Source organism: Narcine bancroftii, chromosome 3 (genome assembly GCF_036971445.1).
Source record: "Narcine bancroftii isolate sNarBan1 chromosome 3, sNarBan1.hap1, whole genome shotgun sequence".
Lineage (NCBI taxonomy): Eukaryota > Metazoa > Chordata > Chondrichthyes > Torpediniformes > Narcinidae > Narcine > Narcine bancroftii.
This window is the reverse complement of record NC_091471.1, coordinates 61741092-61760037: the sequence shown is the minus strand read 5'-3', so window position 1 is coordinate 61760037 and position 18946 is coordinate 61741092. Positions and strand designations below refer to the sequence as shown.

At 34.9% G+C, this 18946-nt stretch overlaps 1 protein-coding gene across 1 annotated transcript in view; it reads left to right on the top strand.

The window, feature by feature from the left end:
• Positions 1–18946, top strand: part of LOC138757202 (kinesin-like protein KIF24) — an 81735-nt gene that overhangs the window by 51339 nt on the left and 11450 nt on the right. Inside the window, 5 exon segments of the mRNA XM_069924168.1 lie at positions 8370–8479; positions 9623–10163; positions 10165–11157; positions 11219–11999; positions 12002–12053. Coding sequence (XP_069780269.1) covers positions 8370–8479; positions 9623–10163; positions 10165–11157; positions 11219–11999; positions 12002–12053 — 2477 coding nt within the window.

Below are 18946 nucleotides of genomic sequence, written 5' to 3'. Positions count from 1 at the left end.
GATTTTTTGGTATGTTGCTTTTTGTGATTTTATTTAATACCTGATTTAGATCTTCCCAAAACTTTTTCACTTTCTCACATGCCCAAATTGCATGTACTGTTGTTCCCGTTTCCTTCTTACAGTGAAAACATCTATCTGATACTGTTGGATCCCATTTATTTAACTTTTGGGGCATGATATATAGCCTGTGTAACCAATTATATTGTATCATGCATAACCTCATGTTTATTATATTTCTCATAGATCCAGAGCATAACTTTTCCAATATTTCATTTTTTTATCTTTATGTTTAAATCTTTTTCCCACTTTTGTTTGGGTTTATAGCTTATTTCATCATTTTCCTTCTCTTGCAGCTTGATGTGCATGTTTGTTATAAATCTTTTAATTATTATTGTATCTGTAATCACATATTCAAAGCTGCTTCCATCTGGTAATCTCAGTCTGCTTCCCAATTTGTCCTTTAAGTAGGTTTTCAGTTGGTGGTATGCAAACATTGTACCGTGAGTTATTCCATATTTGTACTTCATTTGTTCAAAAGATAATAAATTATTTCCCAAAAAACAATTTTCTATTCTTTTAATTCTTTTTCTCTCCCATTCTCTAAAGGAAAGATTATTTATTGTGAAAGAGATTAGTTGATTTTTGCGTCAATTATACTTTTGGTAGTTGGTAATTTGTTTTTTACCTTTCTACGTGAATCTTCTTCCAAATGTTGAGTAAATGGTGCAGTACTGGTGAACTTCTATATTGCACCAGTTTTTCATCCCACTCATAAAGTATATGTTCTGGTACCTTCCTTATTTTATCTAGCTCTATCCTGGTCCAATCTGGTTTTTCCCTTGTTTGATTAAAAAATCTGATAGATACCTTAATTGTGCTGCTCTATAATAATTTTTAAAGATTGGTCACTGCAAACCACCTTGTTTGTACCATTTTGTTAATTTATCTAGCGCTATCCTCAGTTTCCCCCCTTTCCATAAGAATTTCCTTATTCTCTTTATTTCATAGAAGAATTTTTCTGTTAAGGGAAATGGTAACGATTGAAATAGGTATTGTATCCTTGGGAAGACATTCATTTTAATGCAATTTACCCTCCCTATCAATGTTAGTGGCAATTCTTTCCAATGATCTAAGTCTTCCTGTAATTTCTTCATTAATGGCTGATAATTTAATTTGTATAGGTGGCCTAGATTATTATCTAATCTAATACCTAGGTATCAGATTGCTTGTGTTTGCCATTTAAATGGTGATTCTTTTTTAAACTCTGTAATCTGCATTATTCATTGGCATCGCTTCACTTTTATTTGCGTTGATCTTGTACCCCAATATTTCTCCATATTCCTTATTTTCTGTTCTTATCAGTTCTGCCAATGGTTCTATTGCTAAAGCGAACAGTGAGGGAGATAGTGGACATCCCTGCCTAGTTGACCTACTTAATTTAAATTGGTCACCTTCACCAATGGTCCCTTGGATAATGCTTTAATCCAATTAATATATTTTTCTGGTAGGTTGAACCTCTGTAATACTTCGAATAAATAATTTCATTCTACCCTGTCAAAGGCTTTTTCTGCATCTAAAGCAATAGCCACTGTTGGTATCTTATTTCCTTGTTATGCATGGATTAAGTTAATGAACTTACAGACATTGTCCGTTGTTTGTCTTTTCCTAATAAATCCAGTTTGATCTTGTTTTACTATTTTTGGTATACAGTCAGCCAATCTGTTTGCTAATAGTTTTGCTATTATCTTATCTGAATTAAGTAGAAATATTGGTCTATATGATGCTGGTGTTAGTGGATCTTTCCCGTCTTTGGTATTGCTGTTTTACATGAATCTGGCAAGTTTTGTGTTTCTTCTATCTGGTTCATTACTTCCAGGAGAGGAGGAATTAATAACTCTTTAAATGTTTTATAGAATTCTATTGGGAGTCCATCCTCTCCAGGCATTTTATTGTTTGGTAGCTTTTTTAATATATCCTGTATTTCCTCTATTTCAAATGGTTTTATCAACTTGTTTTGCTCCTCTTCTTGCAATTTCAGTAGTTCAATTTTAGCTAAAAACTCATCTATTTTGTCTTCTTTCCCTTCGTTCTCAGTTTGGTATAATTGTTCATAGAGTTCCTTAAAGTTTTCATTGATCTCTGTTGGGTTATATGTAATTTGTTTTTCCTTGATGCCAATACAGTTCTTTTAGCTTGTTCTGTTTTAAGTTGCCAGGCTAGTATTTTGTGCGTTTTTTTTTCTCCTGGCTCGTAATACTTCTGCTTTATTTTCATTATGTTCTTCTCCACCTTATACGTTTGTAATGTTACGTATTTTATTTTTTTGTCCACCAATTCTCTTCTTTTTGTTATATCTTCCCATGTTGCTAATTCTTTTTCTGTACTTACTGTTTCCCTTTCCAACTGTTCTATTTCCCAATTGTAGTCCTTTTTCATCTTCGTTACATAACTTATTATCTGCCCTCTAATGAAGGCTTTCATTGCATCCCATAATATAAATATGTCTTTCACTGATTCTGTATTTTTTTCAAAGTACATTTTAATTTGGCGTTCAATAAATTCTCCAAATTCCTGTCTTTTAAGTAGCATGGAGTTTAATTTCTATGTATATGTTCTTGGTGGGATGTCCTCCAGTTCTATTGCTAATTATGGGTGAATGATCAGATAACAATCTAGCTTTATATTCCGTTTTCCTAACTCTCCTTTGGATATGAGCTGACAACAGGAACAGGTCAATCCTTGAGTATGTTTTATATCTACTCGAATAATATGAGTGTTCCTTTTCCTTTGGGTGTTGCCTCCTCCATATATCCAAAAGTTGCATTTCCTGCATTGATTTAACCATAAATTTGGCTACTTTGTTCTTTTTGCTAGTCTTTTGTCCAGTTTTATCCACCTTTGGGTCCAAATTAAGGTTAAAATCCCCTCCTATCAATATATTCCCCTGCGTATCTACAATCTTAAAAAAAATATATCTTGCATAAACTTTGACCCTCTTCATTAGGTGCATATATATTGACCAAATTCCAGAATTCTGAATATATCTGACATTTTATCATTACATAGCTCCCTGCTGGATCTATTATTTCCTCCTCTGTTTTGATTGGTACATTTTTATTGATTAATATAGCTACACCGCTGGCTTTTGAATTATATGATGGTGCTGTTACATGCCCTACCCAGTCTCTCCTTAATTTATTATGTTCCACTTTAGCTAGATGCATTTCCTGCATGAATGCTATATCTATTTTTTCTTTTTTCTGTCAATTTAATAGCCTCTTCCTTTTGATTTGGTTATGTATTCTATTAATATTTATAGTCATATAGTTCAACATGGCCATCTCATACTCTGTTTACACCTCAATTCCGTTTCCTCACCACTACCTTTCCCCTTTTCCCCATTTTCATCTCTCAGTATGACAACACTTCTAAAACATAAAATACTTCAACAACTCCCACATCTAAAATTCCCTTAACCCCAAGTGTTTCCCCCCCCCCACTCTGAGTTGCCCCTTGTCCCTTGCCGGGCAACTACAACTGCCCTCTCCATTTGGATTGCGAACCTGCTCGCAAGTGTCAACTGATTTCGCAGTGACTGTTATTCTCTCTCGCCCCCCAACACCCTCCAGAAAAGACTTTTATCTTCACAGTTAAACAAAGCTCACCCTCTATTCTTCTCTTTTTCCCCTCTTTTTTCCCCCTCTCCCTTACTTCCCTTTTCTTTCCCTTCTTTAGTTCTTACTTATACATTATTTTTACATCTTTATATGTAGTTTGTCGTCATTCTTCATTCTTGTTACATCTCTTCATTTCTCTTTCTGTTCTGCAGGCATTCTGCAAATTCTCGTGCTTTTTCCGGATCCGAGAACAGTCTGTTTTGCTCCCCCGGGACAACTATTTTAAGCACAGCTGGATATCTTAACATAAATTTATAGCCTTTTTTCCATAGGATCGATTTTGCTGTATTAAACTCCTTCCTCTTCTTTAGGAGTTCAAAACTTATGTCTGAGTGAAAAAATATTTTTTGATCCTTGTATTCCAATCGTTTTTTTGTCTTCTCTAATTTTATTCCTTGCCCTCTCCAATATATTTTCTCTTGTCATATATCTGCAAAATTCTACTAAAACGGATCTTGGTTTTTGTGGTGTCTGTGGTTTCAGGGCTAGTGTTCTGTGTGCCCTTTCTATTTCCATTCCTTCCTGTATTTCTGGCATTCCCAGGACCTTTGGGATCCATTCTTTTATAAATTCTTTCATATCTGTGCCTTCTTCATCTTCCTTTAGGCCCATTATCTTTATATTGTTTCGCCTACTATAGTTTTCCATTGTATCCGTCTTCTGAGCGAACAACTCTTGTGACACTTTAACTTTTTTGTCACTTTCTTCCAATTTTCTTCTTGGGTCATTCACTTCCATTTCTCCAGCCATTTCTCGTTCTCCCACATTTTCTAATCTTTTCCCTATTTCTGTCATGATCAGCTCTGTTCTACTCACTTTTTCTTCTGTACTTTTCATTTTTCTTTTTATTTCACTAAATTCTAATGTCAACCATTCTTTTAATGCTTTCAATTGTTCTTGAAATTTTTAAAATCTATATACTGTCCATCTATTTTACCTTCTATTCCTCTGTGCAGAGCTTGGCCTTCTTCTTCTGTGTCTGCTCTTGGGATTGTGTCTTCTAATTCTCTTTGTTGTATCTGTATCTCTTCTGACTTTCTTGTTGAGCTGCTTGCCTCAGTTTGTTGAGTGTTTTTTTGCATAGCTTCTTGTTGTTGGTCCTCTTCTCTGCTAGTTATCTGTTGGGCTTCCTGTTACTGTTTTTCTTATCACTCCCTTTCCCGTTGCTTTCCTCTTCTTCCAGCTGAGAGCCCTGCTGTCGGGCATCTCTCATCTGTTTGTGTTGTGCAAGTTCACTCCACTGCTGGGCCCCCCTCCCATCGTTGTTTTCCTTTTCCTTGGTGTGCACACTGTGCACTTCTGTTTGGCTCATTGAGCCATTTTTGCAGACCCGCAGTCGGGAGGTTGCGACCCTGTGGGGTCTCCACTAACCTCGGGGAGCAGGCTCCTCTGTCCGCAACGGGTCCCTGCCTCTTCATGCAGGTAAAGCCTTCTCCTTTCTCTTCCAGGCTCTTTCCTTCTTGGGTGCCATTTTCTTTCTTTTCTCCACACCTTTATCTTTTATTTGTTGTGTTTTGTGTTTCTTGAGCTTTGCGATTTCTTCACTTTATTTCTTCTTTTCTGGAGAGCGCTGGTATTCTCCTACTGGCCACTACTCCAGCACGTGACTCTTTCTAAACTTTTGCTCCTTAACCCTCAACTCGTATCCTCTCATTTGTATCTCCCCCTTTTTTTAAAAGGAAAAAGCATCTCCACGTGGCCATACCTCATCAAATCCCCTCTCAACTTTCTACACTCCAGAGAATAAAGTCCTAACTTACTTAACCTTTCCATAAATGTAGACCCTGTAACCCTGGCAACATTCTAGTAAATCTTCTCTGCACTCTCTCTAATTTGTTGATATCTTTCCTATACTTAGATGACTAAAACTGCACAATTCTCCAGGTTAGACCTCACCAATGCCTTGTACAATTTTAACGTCACATACCAGCTCATATACTCAGTGGACAGAGGAGCCTGCTCCCTGAAATTAGTAGAGACCCCGCAGGGATGCAACCTCCCGACTGCGGGACTGCAAAAATGGCTCACTGAGCCAAACAGAAGTGCACAATGTGCACAGCAAGGAAAAGGAAAACACCAATGAGGGGGGCCCAGCAGTGGAGTGAACTTGCACAACACAAACAACTTAGAGGTGCTCGACAGCAGGGCTCTCAGCTGGAAGAAGAGGAAAGCAACGGGAAAGGGAGTGATAAGAAAATCAGTAACAGGAAGCCCAACAGATAACTAGCAGAGAAGAAGACCAACAACACGAACCATAAGCTTTCTTCACCACCCTATCCTTCAGGGAACTATGTATCATTATTCCTAGATCCCCCTGTTCTACTGCACTCTTCAATGCCCTACCATTCACCATGTATGCCCTATTTTGATTAACCCTACCAAAATATAACGCCTACGCTTATCTGCATTAAATTCCATCTGCCATCTTTCAGTCCACTCTTCTAACTGCTCTAAATCGTTTTGCAAGCTTTGAAACCCTCCTTCACAACCCATAGGAAACATTCACCCTTGATCTCTTGAAACTGGCCCATGTAGACATTAGCCAGCCAGTCGATGCAGAGGTAGGCTGCCCAAAGTGGCAATGGACACTCAGATCCCCAGTTCTTGGGGAGGGGGGGTCATGTTGTGCCCCGTGAACTGAGTTGTGACCCAGCTCACAAAATGGCCGGTGAAAGTGGCGATTGTGAGGCCCCCACAGGGGGCTGTTGTCCTGCATGACCTCCGACACGGTGGGAAACAGCGGGCAACGATGGGAACATTGGCCAGTCAGAGGCTGGTACTGTGATGACGTCGTTCCTGTCGTCCGAGGCAGGGAGTGAATATTTACAGAGCTGACAGAGCAATAAATCAGCTTTGGACCTTGACTCGACTATGTGTGTGTGTGTGTGTTGTTCTTACTCCATACTTCACATAGCGCGCATGCTACATTTTCTTTCTCTATATTTCTCCTTTTTCTTTATAATTTGATTCTATAAATATTTCTTTATCATTATTTTTATAGTGGGGGGTAAGGTGGAGGGGTTAATACCATGTAATCATTGTAATTTTAAAATCTAATTAAGTAATGATTTTGTATAATATATAATTACATGGATGAAAATTTTAAATAAAATATTGAAAAAGAACAATTCATTTCTTGCATTGTTTATTATCTATACAATTTTAAAATATAAATTTGGACATAAGAGCACAGTAACAGGCCATTTCGGACCACAAGTCCATGCTGCCTAATTTATACTCAATTAATCTACACCTGTGGATTTTTTTTGAAAGGTGGAAGGAAACTGGAGCCCCCAGGGAAAACACAGGGAGAATTAAAAACTCCTTTTGGACAGTATGGGATTCGAACCCCAATCTTGATCACTGGCGCTGTAAAGACATTGCACTGAAAGCTACCACAACCTTGCCACCCGATATAATAACATGCTTGAGCAAGGAAGTATTTAATCCCTTCTGATTTTTATTTCCCTTTATTTCATTTACTTTTTCTTGTCTGAATGTTATGATGCTAGTTTTGCTAGGCTAAAACCACTGTAATGGCAACAAAGTACAGTATACAAATATCTTGTCTTTGTTGGATGTAAAGAACGATGCTTTGTTACCATAACAGTGAGAAATGCAGACTGTATGCACAAGATCATACATGCAACTTCCTTTGCCCGTCATTTCAAAATCATCCCTGACATTTTGCTGTTGTGTTTGACATAAAATGATGCCAAATTTCCTCTGATTTAAATGTTCTGAAAAACTGAGCCAGAGTGTTCAGCCACTGGCAAAATCTCCATGTGTTTGCTGTAGAAAATGTCTTCTTTTAACTCCATGCCATATTTCAACATCTGTTGCAAACTTCTCTGTAATGTCTCACTGGGATTTCTCCCTTTTCAACATTGCCTTCTATCTCACCAAAATCTTTTATTATGTACTTTGGAAAATTCAGCATGTTTGCCTTACAGGTTTTATGATAACAATCTTTCACAAAATTGGAAACACTGTATTGTTACGTATTGCCCCATCTTGATTGGCATTCACTGGTTTCCTAAACCTTAAAGCTTTAAAAACCTCCAAAACATTGATTAATCCTATTTCTATGGACTACCACCACCTTTAATTGTCTGATTCTGGACTCTTGTGCACTTTGTCCTCTTCATTGATAGTGGCAGAATGTTCTGCTGTCGAATTTTACTTCTTTTTCAAATACATAATTAAAAAAAAACTTATTGCCCTGCATTTAATGCGCCATGGCTTTTTAAGGACTGGAAAACTATATTGGGTTAACATCATATCTTAAAGAGCTCAAGAATGGGAATTAGAGAATGAACTGGGAAATTGGAAAAGAAATAAAAATGATAGAAAGAAAGATATGAGGATGGTCTGAGGCTTGGAGAGATGAATAGACACCTTGAGTATATGACAGTGCCATTCATTGTAATGACTGGAGTACAAAATGATACTTCCCTCCTGTTCAACACCACCAAACCCAACAGCAATTCAAATCTATCCGAAAACATGTATGTGATGAACAACCTTACAAACATGATCTTAACAGCTGCTAATCTTGAATCATCTTGAAAATATCAGTTTATTGAATTATTTTGAATTACAAATTGTGCTTTGGTCTATTTTCTAATTGCAAGTATAAAATATGCATTTATGATGTGTACATTTGTAAGATTTATTTGTGTCTTTTTTAAGGTATTGAAAGATTCCTTTATTGGGAATTCAAAGACTTGTATGATTGCTAACATTTCACCAAGCCACATGGCCACAGAACACACACTGAACACCTTGCGCTATGCTGACCGGTGAGCAAACAAATTGCTTTTTTTTAAACTGTAAATATCACCCCAAGATTATGTGGAAATTTGTAGCCTTGGATGTCTGGAATTGCAGTTAAATATTACAACAAAAAGTGTTTAAAATTTTACAGGGGATGACTGATTGGGTTGAACTCGATGGAGTGGCAGCTCTAAGAGTTCAGCCTTCCCTAAAGGGTAGGCCTAAGATTTTTTTTGGTGCAGATCTCTGAAATAGATCATGATTTTGATAACTATTCTCTTAGCAGTGACAGTCATGCCAATTGATCCGAGCTTGGGTTAGGATGTGGAAATTAGTTAAGTTCATTAAAGAAAAGAAATATTCTAAGACCCATAAACTAAATCTGCACTACTTGCAAGTTTCTAAGTCATAGTGAGACAAACCACATTCCTCCTATAAAGAAATGTTGCAGATTTTAAGAGTCAAGTGATACCTTCTGTGTTTTTAAACCTATTCTACAGTTTACACACCATTGAGACTTAAGCCATTTTCAGGTGCTTGGACGCAGATAATGCGCCGGCAGACGCAGCTGGGGGAGTGTAGCTGGGACGTTCAGGTGGCCACGGAGAAGACACCTTTCTGTCACCTGAATGTGCCAGCTGAAGGAGAGCCGCATCCGAGCAAACACCGGCTCCTGTGGACTGTGGCCATAGTCCCACTGCTGCTTTCAGGTGCAATGGGGGATTCTCTGCGCCAGAGAATATACCTACAGGAGGAGGGTTAGGTAAGTGTTCCTCCTAGCTGGGTTCTCCACTGTCAGGTGGCCACCCGACAGCTGCATTGGGGTAGAGTAGGCAGCTTTACAGTTGGGTATTCTGGCCACCTGAAAGCGGCTTTAGAAATACATTTTCATTCTTAAGTCAATATTGTGAATTCCTTTCTGTAAGCACTATAACATTGCAGTAGTTAAGAAGACAGCACTGCATCATTTTCTTGAGGCTGAACAGGGTTTGAGAATAAAAGCTGGCCTTGCCAGAGAAATCCATCTCATTAATAAATAAATGTAATAATAAAGGGGATTTTCCCCTCTGTGATGGCTTTAAAATTGGATAAATATACTGAATTTAATTATTTGTAAAAAAAATTTGGATCCTATCCTTCCAGCTACTCTGACTGTTACTTATCTTCAGGGTAAAAGAAATAAAGAGAGGAGTCAAAGCATCGAGCATTGTCTTTTCCAGATGTCAAGGAGGTAGAAGTCCTTCTCCAAAACAAATCACAACAAGGAGGAACAAATCTATACCAAGAAATGTGAAGTCAAGAATTGAACAATCCCAATATTCAGATAAAAATACAACACATCTTAAATTATTATCTGCAACTTTGCATCCACCTCACGTTCTTCTCTGTTCCACACCAAAAATAGCAGGTACAAATGTCCTTTCTCCAGCTACCTCAAAAATCAAGTGGCAAAATCATTCTACTCCCCTTAAAGGGATTTTAAAGAAAAATTCCTCAGATGTCAGCAAGAACACAAAGAATAAAGGACCAGATGAGGCCATTGTTAGAAAGGAGGCTTTCCCCAATAACCCCAAATCTAAAACTTTCAGAAAAATGCAATGTGAACAAAGGAATGATCTTTGCATAACTAGAAATGTGAAAGTTCAAGCAGTTCAACCCATTCAAAAAGAGGTGATTCCAAGAAACGAGCTCTACTTCACTGGCCAGATAAAAAAATCACTCCCCCAATAAAGAAAATAATGCTAAACATTTTGAAAGTGAATATCAGAAGTCACCAGAGAACAAATTATTTCTGCAAAAGGAACAGGAAAACCACTTGCACCTTTATAATCAGCAGGCTCCAACAACTTCAACAGCCCCATTACTGCAAAAGAAACTCAGCTATCATCCTCTGAAGGAACTTCTCGGCCAATTTTATCAACCTAAAATTGAAGTGAACAATGAGGAAAATGTATCGACAATCCAAAGGTCAGATGTTCAAACTGAATGCAGTCTTGGTTGTGATTCACATTCTGACTGCCAAAACATGAATAATCGTGATTCCGTCTATGAAAAAGAAAGAGAGAAAGCAGAGAGTGGAAGGTACAAAATACTAGTTTTACCTTGTTTTCAAGATCAAAGTTGTTACCCAAGGATAGAAGATACCAGTGTATGTAGTTCAGAGTGGAGTGTAGAAGAAGAGTTTGTAGTCCACTGTTCATCAGGAACAGCTGCAGGAATGTATTCTCAAAATAATATTGATTATGGTCAAATAAAACCAAGACATTTGTCACCTGATTCCAAAAATAGTTTGCAGAATATAAACCAAGACAATTTTTCAACAGATCATCAAAATGCCAACTTTCCCATAACAAAGGTTTCACAAATGGACAGCAGTTTCCCTATTGCTACAGATTTGAACAATGTTAAAACTGGAGCCATCACTTCACTTTAGTTGAACGAAAATATTGATCTTCATTTGAATTGGGCAATAAAAGTCGCAAAAGATGAGCGAGCATGTAATACCAATGGTGTAATTCCATCCATTGACTGTATTTCTGAAGAGTTAAGGAATGTTTTTGATGATGACCTTTCAGTGGATAGTCCACTATCTCAAGATGTACATTCTGGAGATGAGGGAATGATGATCTCTTGTAACCAGTGCTTTGCTGACATGGAAGTATTTCCGACTGATTCTGATGTTTTATCGACGCCGGTCAATCATGTTGAAGAGTGGAGGACTCTATCACATGACCATCTTGTTAAAAATTGTTCATTTTCATCAGATTTTTTCCCGCAATACTAAAAATTCAAGTGACGAACATCACCTTATTTTGATTGATGAAACTAAAATGCAGATAACTGCAAAAGATGAAAATGCCCATTCTTCAAATATTAACCAAACAGAGGCTTGTTATAAAAATGTTAACATTTTACCTGATATGTCTACTAATAATTGTGCAGGCTTTCTAACTCCACTAAAGCATGACTTACACCAGGAAGAATCACTTGGTGCCTTGTCATGTGGAAGTCTGTCTGATAGTGACATCAGCCAGGCAAATGAATGTGACAAACATGCAATTAAATGTTTTCAAAGTAGACTTCATAATACTAATATAGAAGAAACTGTGATGAATTCTTCAATTTTTCACTTGAATCTTGGTGGGGCTTCTACGACTGAAGCAAAAGCTGAAGCAAATAAATATTTTTCTGATGCTAGAAACCAAAACCCTCAAGATCCACATCTTAACCAAGTGAGTAGGCAGCAAGACATTTCTTCTGTAATTGCACATAGCAAACCCACAGAACTGATAAATAGCTCTGAGCTCAAAGACTCACAACCAGAAACAGAAGATGTGGTGGCTGGAAGCTCTACTGAAGAGAAGCATAACCACCCCCAGAATGAAGATGAGAGTCAGCCATCGAGCAATTCTTGTCATAAAGATTTGGTAGATAGAATTAAAGGCAAATTGATACAAAATACTTCTGTTCCATATAACCATTTTTGTGAAGAGGACAATTTAATTCCCATTGAAGTGTTTGACGACTACAATAAAAAAAAGATGGAACATGTAGACTTTGGTCAGATGCCCGCCACCAAGAAGCAATGGAAAAAGCAAAGTAAGTTTGAAAATCAACTAATTTTAACATTTTCTCATCTAAAATTTTTTATGTAGACATACAGGATGGTAACAGGCTCTTCTGGTCCACCAGCTTTTGCCAGCCAAATACATCAATTAACTGACAAACCCCATATGTTTTTGGAGGGTGAGGGGAAACCAGAGCAACTGGAGGAAACCCATGCAGATGTGGAGAGAATGTCCTTCCAGACAGCACTGGACTCTAACCCGGGTCACTGGTGCTGTAATAGCGCTATGCTGGCTGAGCCACCCTGTAAAAATATTTAATGACATCAATATTTATAACTAAAATAGTTCCTTGGCTTCTAATCAAGTCCAAAGAATGGTTTTGTTTCAAAATTTGTGAGAAAACTAGTTAGAATTTGTCTTTGCAAAATGCATGTTATTTTGAACATAAAGGTAAGGTTCCATTATTGTCACGTAATACTACATTTAGAATGTAACATACATGAATTTTTTAAAAATTTTGTCTACTGTAAGGCAGACAGAGTTTCCACTTCATCTGGTCTTGGGAGGAGAACAGGGAGTTGAGGGACCCCTACTTATTGGAATGGTCAAAAATGAGTCATGGGTGCAAAATAATTGGCAGAATGGTTGGTGGTGGGGGGGGGGGGGGGCAGAGGGAAACTCTGTTGCACTTTGTGACTTTGGAACAGCCTAAAAACATAACATTCTTGACCTCTCTTGTGAACTGGCTAGCTCCAACACAAAGTCAAGAAAATCATTATGCAAAATTGTTGAATTCATTGCTGAGTTCTGAAGGCTCTTATGTACATTTAAAAGATGGGATTAACAAATAGTTTTTCTTTTCCAATTCCTCCCCAACAATGACCAACTTGACACAATGGAAGCTTATTTAAGAGGACAAATTATTTTGTACATGGCTAATATATATAAAAAAAAACTAGCAAGGAAAGGTTAGATTTAATTAATCAGATCAGGCAAATTGATTTATAATTTGCTCAAAATAAAAATCCGGAATTATATAAGAGTAGAGTAGAACAAAACTAAATTTGATCTCTATCTATCCAATTGAACAGCAATTATTAAAAAATAGGAGTCTTTTTTATAGTCATAGGAAAAATATCTACCAAGTTACTAGCTGGACAATTAAAAGGAATTTCTGTTTTTTAAAAAAACATATAAATAAGATTTGGATAAGAGATGGTAATATGACAACACATTATTTTAAAATAAATGAGACCTTCAGAGTATTTTACTCTAACCTTTGTACCTCAGCATTTATTAATGATTATGTTTCAATGTCGGATTTCATAGATCGGTTGATTTACCTGTACTTTCTCAAGACAGACGTGAAAGTCTGGAGAAACCTATTTCACAGATGGATAAAGCTATGGCTATTTCCTCACTATAGTCTGGTAAAACTCCAGGACAAGATGGTTTTCCTGTTTGAATTTTATAAATCTTTCTCCAAATCGCTTGTACCCCACTTAAGCTTGGTGTTGGCTGATTCATTTAAAGATGAGAAGCTTCATTTATCATTTAATGAGGCTTGTATATCTCTTATTCTTAAAAAAGGAAAGAGCCAACAGAATGTACATCTTATAGACCTATCTCACTATTAAATGTAGATGTGAAGATTCTATCTAAGGTTTAGATCAATTAGAATATTCTACCAATTATTATCGACCCTGACCAAACTGGTTTTATTAAAAATAGCAATTCTAACTATAACATACATAGAATATTTAATAATCAATAGTTACCCTACACCTGAGCAATATCATGTGTTCTTTCATTAGATGCTGTAAAAGTGTTTGATAGGGTGGAATTGGAGTATTTATTTGCTATTTTAGATAAATTTAATTTTGGTCCAGACTTTATTAAATGGATTAAATTATTATATTCATGCCCTATGGCATCAATATGTTCTAATTTATACATTCAAAAATGTTTAGTCTTAATAGAAGAACAGAGCAGGGTGCCCGTTAAGTCCTTTGTTTTTTGATATAGTACTGGGACTACATTGCTTTCTAACAATGTAGAGAATTCAAAGGTATAATTAGATGTGGAATTGAACATAAAGTATCACTTTACGCAGATGATTTACTCCTCTTTATTTCAAATCCTGTGGTTTCTATACCAAATATATTCTAATTTTCTATTTAAAATAGTGGAAGATCAATTCCAATATTTAGGAATTACAATTACAAAAAGTTTTAAAAAAATTAATGAAAGATAATTTTTTTGTATTATTCAATAAGATTAAACTACTATTATCTGGTTGCCCACCCTTACAGTGATGGGTCGTATTAATTCAATTAAAATGAACAACTTTTAAAAAAAATATTTTATTTAAGAATTTTAAAATCACATCATATTCAATAAAGCTTCAAGGGAAAAATTATACATGTGGTATATCTCACTTTTTAATATATATTTATAACCATCTTTCCTCCCTCCCTTCCCCCTCCACCCACCCACCCATCTTCCCCCTCAGAATATACCAAAAGAAAAAGAAGAAAGTTTGGAGAATGTGAAAAAACATAAAACCTCAATACTAATAATAATGGAGCTGAGGGTTATCAACAGGGTAGGCTTTCAGAGTCCTTCAAAATTTCAAACCAACATATTGTAACTATGGTTTCCATACTTAAAAAAAAATTGATACTTATTACATAAATTATGTTATTTTATGAAGTGGAATACAACTATGCAATTCAGCATGCCATCTTTCCATCCCTAAATCTGTCTTATTTCCAAGTAATGGCTATGTATTTCCTAGAAACAGTTAAAGCAAGTTGTAAAAATTCAATTTGATGCATAGTTAACCTTAATTTAGGTCTAATCACTTTAATATCACACAACAAAAATAACATCAGGTCCTGTGGGAGTTCAATCCCTAATATTTTCTCCAAAAAATTTCCTACCTTTAACTAAAAAGGTTTTACTCTAGGACACTTCCAAATAGAATGCAAAAGCAAACCAACTTCCTGACAACATCTAAAACATAGATCTGATATTATTGGATTTAATTTTTTAAAATTTTTGAGGAGTTAAGTATAATTGATGCAAAATATTATATTGAACCAGTCTATACCTAACATTATAATTTTATCATATTTTCTTTACATAATTACATCAAATCATTTTCATCTATTTGTCTATTTAAATCAACCTTCCATCTTAATCTCAATTTATGAATTCCTAATTTAGGAGCTTCTTTTTGAAGTAATTTGTTCATCACCGAAATAAACATTCAACTGCCCTTACAAATCAATAATTCTAATTCATTCTCTCTAGGTAATATCAAACTAGGATCTAATTCATCAACCAAGAAAGCCTTAATCTGATAATAACAGAAAAAAGTATTATTTGGGGCATTAAATTTATTCATTCAAAAGTAATAGATTTGCCATTTTCAAAACAATCTTCTATTTTCTTAATCCCCATTCTGTCCAAATCCTCAAAAATTGATTATATATCGAAAAGGAAAAAAGTCTGTTTTGATATAAAGGCATTTTTGAAGAAATCAAGCCTTTTTCATCTATTTCATAATCTATTTTACTCCATAATTCAATCAAATGTTTCAAAACAGACATGTCTCTACTTCATATTAATATTTTTGAATTCCATTTATAAATACAATCCTGCATACTATTTTCTCCTATTTTACTCAAATCTATTTTAATGCAAGGTGAAGATTTATCTACATCAAACATCACATTAATAAATTTCAATTAAGCTGTCTTATCTTTGGCTTGGCTTCGTGGATGAAGATTTATGGAGGGGTAATGTTCACGTCAGTTTATAATAATTCTTAAAATGGGGAAGTTGCAAACCTCCTAATTCAAACTTCCAAGTTAATTTTTCCAAATCTAGCCATCATTCCTTTTCAATAAAAAAAACTTGGTAATACTTGAATGTAAATCCTTAAATTTTTTTTGGGGAATCCAACAAGGAATTGACTGCAAAAGATATTGCACCCTTGGAAAAATATTCACTCTACCTACTAGGGTTATAGGCAAATTATTCCACCTATTTAAATGTTCTTTAATTTTATTAAGTGAAGGTAAATAATTCATCTATATAAATTATATAAATCATTATCAATCTTAATCCCTAAATCTTAATTCCATCCTCTAGCCCTTAAATCAAGAAAATTTTCTACATTGAATATTATCACCCATAACTAGGGGCATAATTTCACTTTTATCCCAATTAATTTTATAACCTGATATTTCACCATATTCTTCCAATCTTATATATTATTGATGAAAAGAATTTTTGGGTCTTCCATATAAACCAAAGCATCATCAGCAAATAAATTAATCTTGTATTCCTCTTGATTAACCTTTAGATCCTTAATCTTAGAATCTTATCTTATTAACTCTACTAAAAGTTCTATTGCTAAAACAAGCAAAGTTGGTGATAAAGGGCATCCTTGTCTACTTGATCTAGACAATAGAAACAGAAGAAATGTGTCCATTAGTTACAACTTTAGCAGAGGGATTTTTATATAAAGTTTTAACCCAATTAATAAATATAGATCCAAAATTAAATTTTTCTAATACCTTAAATAAATAGTTCTATTCTAATCTACAAAGGGCTTTCTCAGCATCTAAAGTTACTGCCATTGATGTCACCCTTCTTTTGAGATAAATATATTAAACTACTCAATCGAGCAACATTATCGGCAGATTGCCTTTTTTTTAAATAAAACATGTTTTATCCATATGAATTAAATTTGGTAAATATCTAGCCACTCTATGTGCCAAAACTTTAGCAATACTTTCATAATCAGCATTTAACAAAGATAGTGGCCTGTAAGATTTAGTTTTTTTTTAACAAATCTCTATCGTTCTTTGGGTATCATTTGAAAAAGATCCTGGTAGAAAATGAGTTTCTGCTGCTTGTTTTAACACATCCATGAAAGGAGGTATTAATAAATCCTTAAATTTCTTATAAAATTCAGGCAGAAAACCATCCTCCCCTGGTGACTTACCACTTTGTAAAGAACTAAGAACCTCACTGATTTCTCTTTCCATAAATGAAGCATCTAAATCTTTTTGATTGTGACATTTCAAGGTTGATAAATGTATTTGAGAACACAACATAATCAATTTTAACCTCATCATTATTAAACTGGGATCTATATAAATAAAAATAAAAATCTGTAAATGAATTATATATTTCTTGAAGTTTATAAGTAATCTTCTTAGAATTCTTCTTAATACATTAATTGTTCTATAAGTTTGTTCTGCCTTCAATTGCCAAGCTAAAAATTTATGGGCAATTCATAATACTTTTGTTTAGTTCTCTCAATTATTTTTTCAGTTCTATAAGTCTATATCTTATAAATAAAATTTCTTCTTAATTAAACTTTCCCTTTTTCGTGATGCCTTTCTTTGCAAATCTTTTTTCCAAACTTTGTATCTCTTTTTCCAGTTGAACATCTTCTTTAGTATAATCCTTCTTGATTTTAGCTTAATAACTTATCTGACCTTTTAAATACATTTTCAAAGAATCCCATAAAATAAATGTATTCATCACTGAATTAACATTTCTAAAAATTCTTGAATTGTTTTCTTATAAAATCACAAAAATCTACCTTTTTAAACAATGTAGAATTAAATTTCCATCTATAAAATGATTTTTTTTTCCTTTTTAGAAACTAAACATGACATCAAAAGTGGTGAATGATCAGATAAAATCCTAGCTTTATACTCTGTTTACATAACTCTTCCTTGCCAACATTAAAAAAAACATAACTATTCTTGAATATGAGTCATGCCTATAAGAATACCTTCAGATACCTTCAGATTACCGTTAGCGAAAGTGACAGTAAATGGACATGTATCAAAGCAATTTAACTTAAGCAGGTCAACGCGGCAGGGATGCCCACTATCACCATTATTGTTTGCGCTAGCTATAGAACCACTAGCAGAATCGATAAGAAGAGATAATAATATAAAAGGAATAAAAATAAAAGACAGGGAATATAAAATCAGTCTGTTTGCGGATGATGTGATAGTGTACTTAACAGAACCAGAACTATCAATAAAAGAACTATATAAGAAATTGAAGGAATATGGAGAAGTGTCAGGATACAAGATAAACGTAAATAAAAGTGAAGCAATGCCTATGAATAACGCGGATTTCTCAAAATTTAAGGAGGAATCCCCATTCAGATGGCAAACGCAGGCAATAAGATACCTAGGTGTGCAAATAAACAAAAATCTAGGCCAATTATATAAACTCAATTACAATCCACTAATGAAAAAATTACAGGACGATTTAGAGCATTGGAAAGAGCTACCACTAACACTGATAGGAAGGATAAACTGTATTAAAATGAACATTTTTCCAAGGATACTATACTTATTTCAGGCATTGCCAATACAACTGACAGAAAAATTCTTCAAAGAGTTAAAGAAAATAATAAGGAGATTTTTATGGAGAGGGGGGAAACCGAGGATAGCACTAGACAAATTAACAGAATGGTATAAACAAGGAGGCTTACAATTGCCAAACTTCAAAAATTATTATAGAGCCGCACAATTAAGGTACCTATCAGATTTTTATCAAACAAGGGAAAAACCAGACTGGACGAGACTAGAATTAGATAAAATAGGGGAAAAGATACCTGAACACATATTATATAAATGGGACGAAAAATTGGTACAACATAGAACTTCTCCAGTATTACACCATCTCCTCAATATATGGAAGAAGATTCATGTAGAAAGAAATAAAATAAATTACCAAATACCAAAACTAATATTGACGCAAAATAAGCTACTCCCTTTTACAATAGACAACCTTGCCTTTAGAAAATGGGAAAAAAAAGGGATTAAAAGAATAGAAAATTGTTTTTCAGGAAGTAGATTCTTATCCTTTGAACAAATGAGA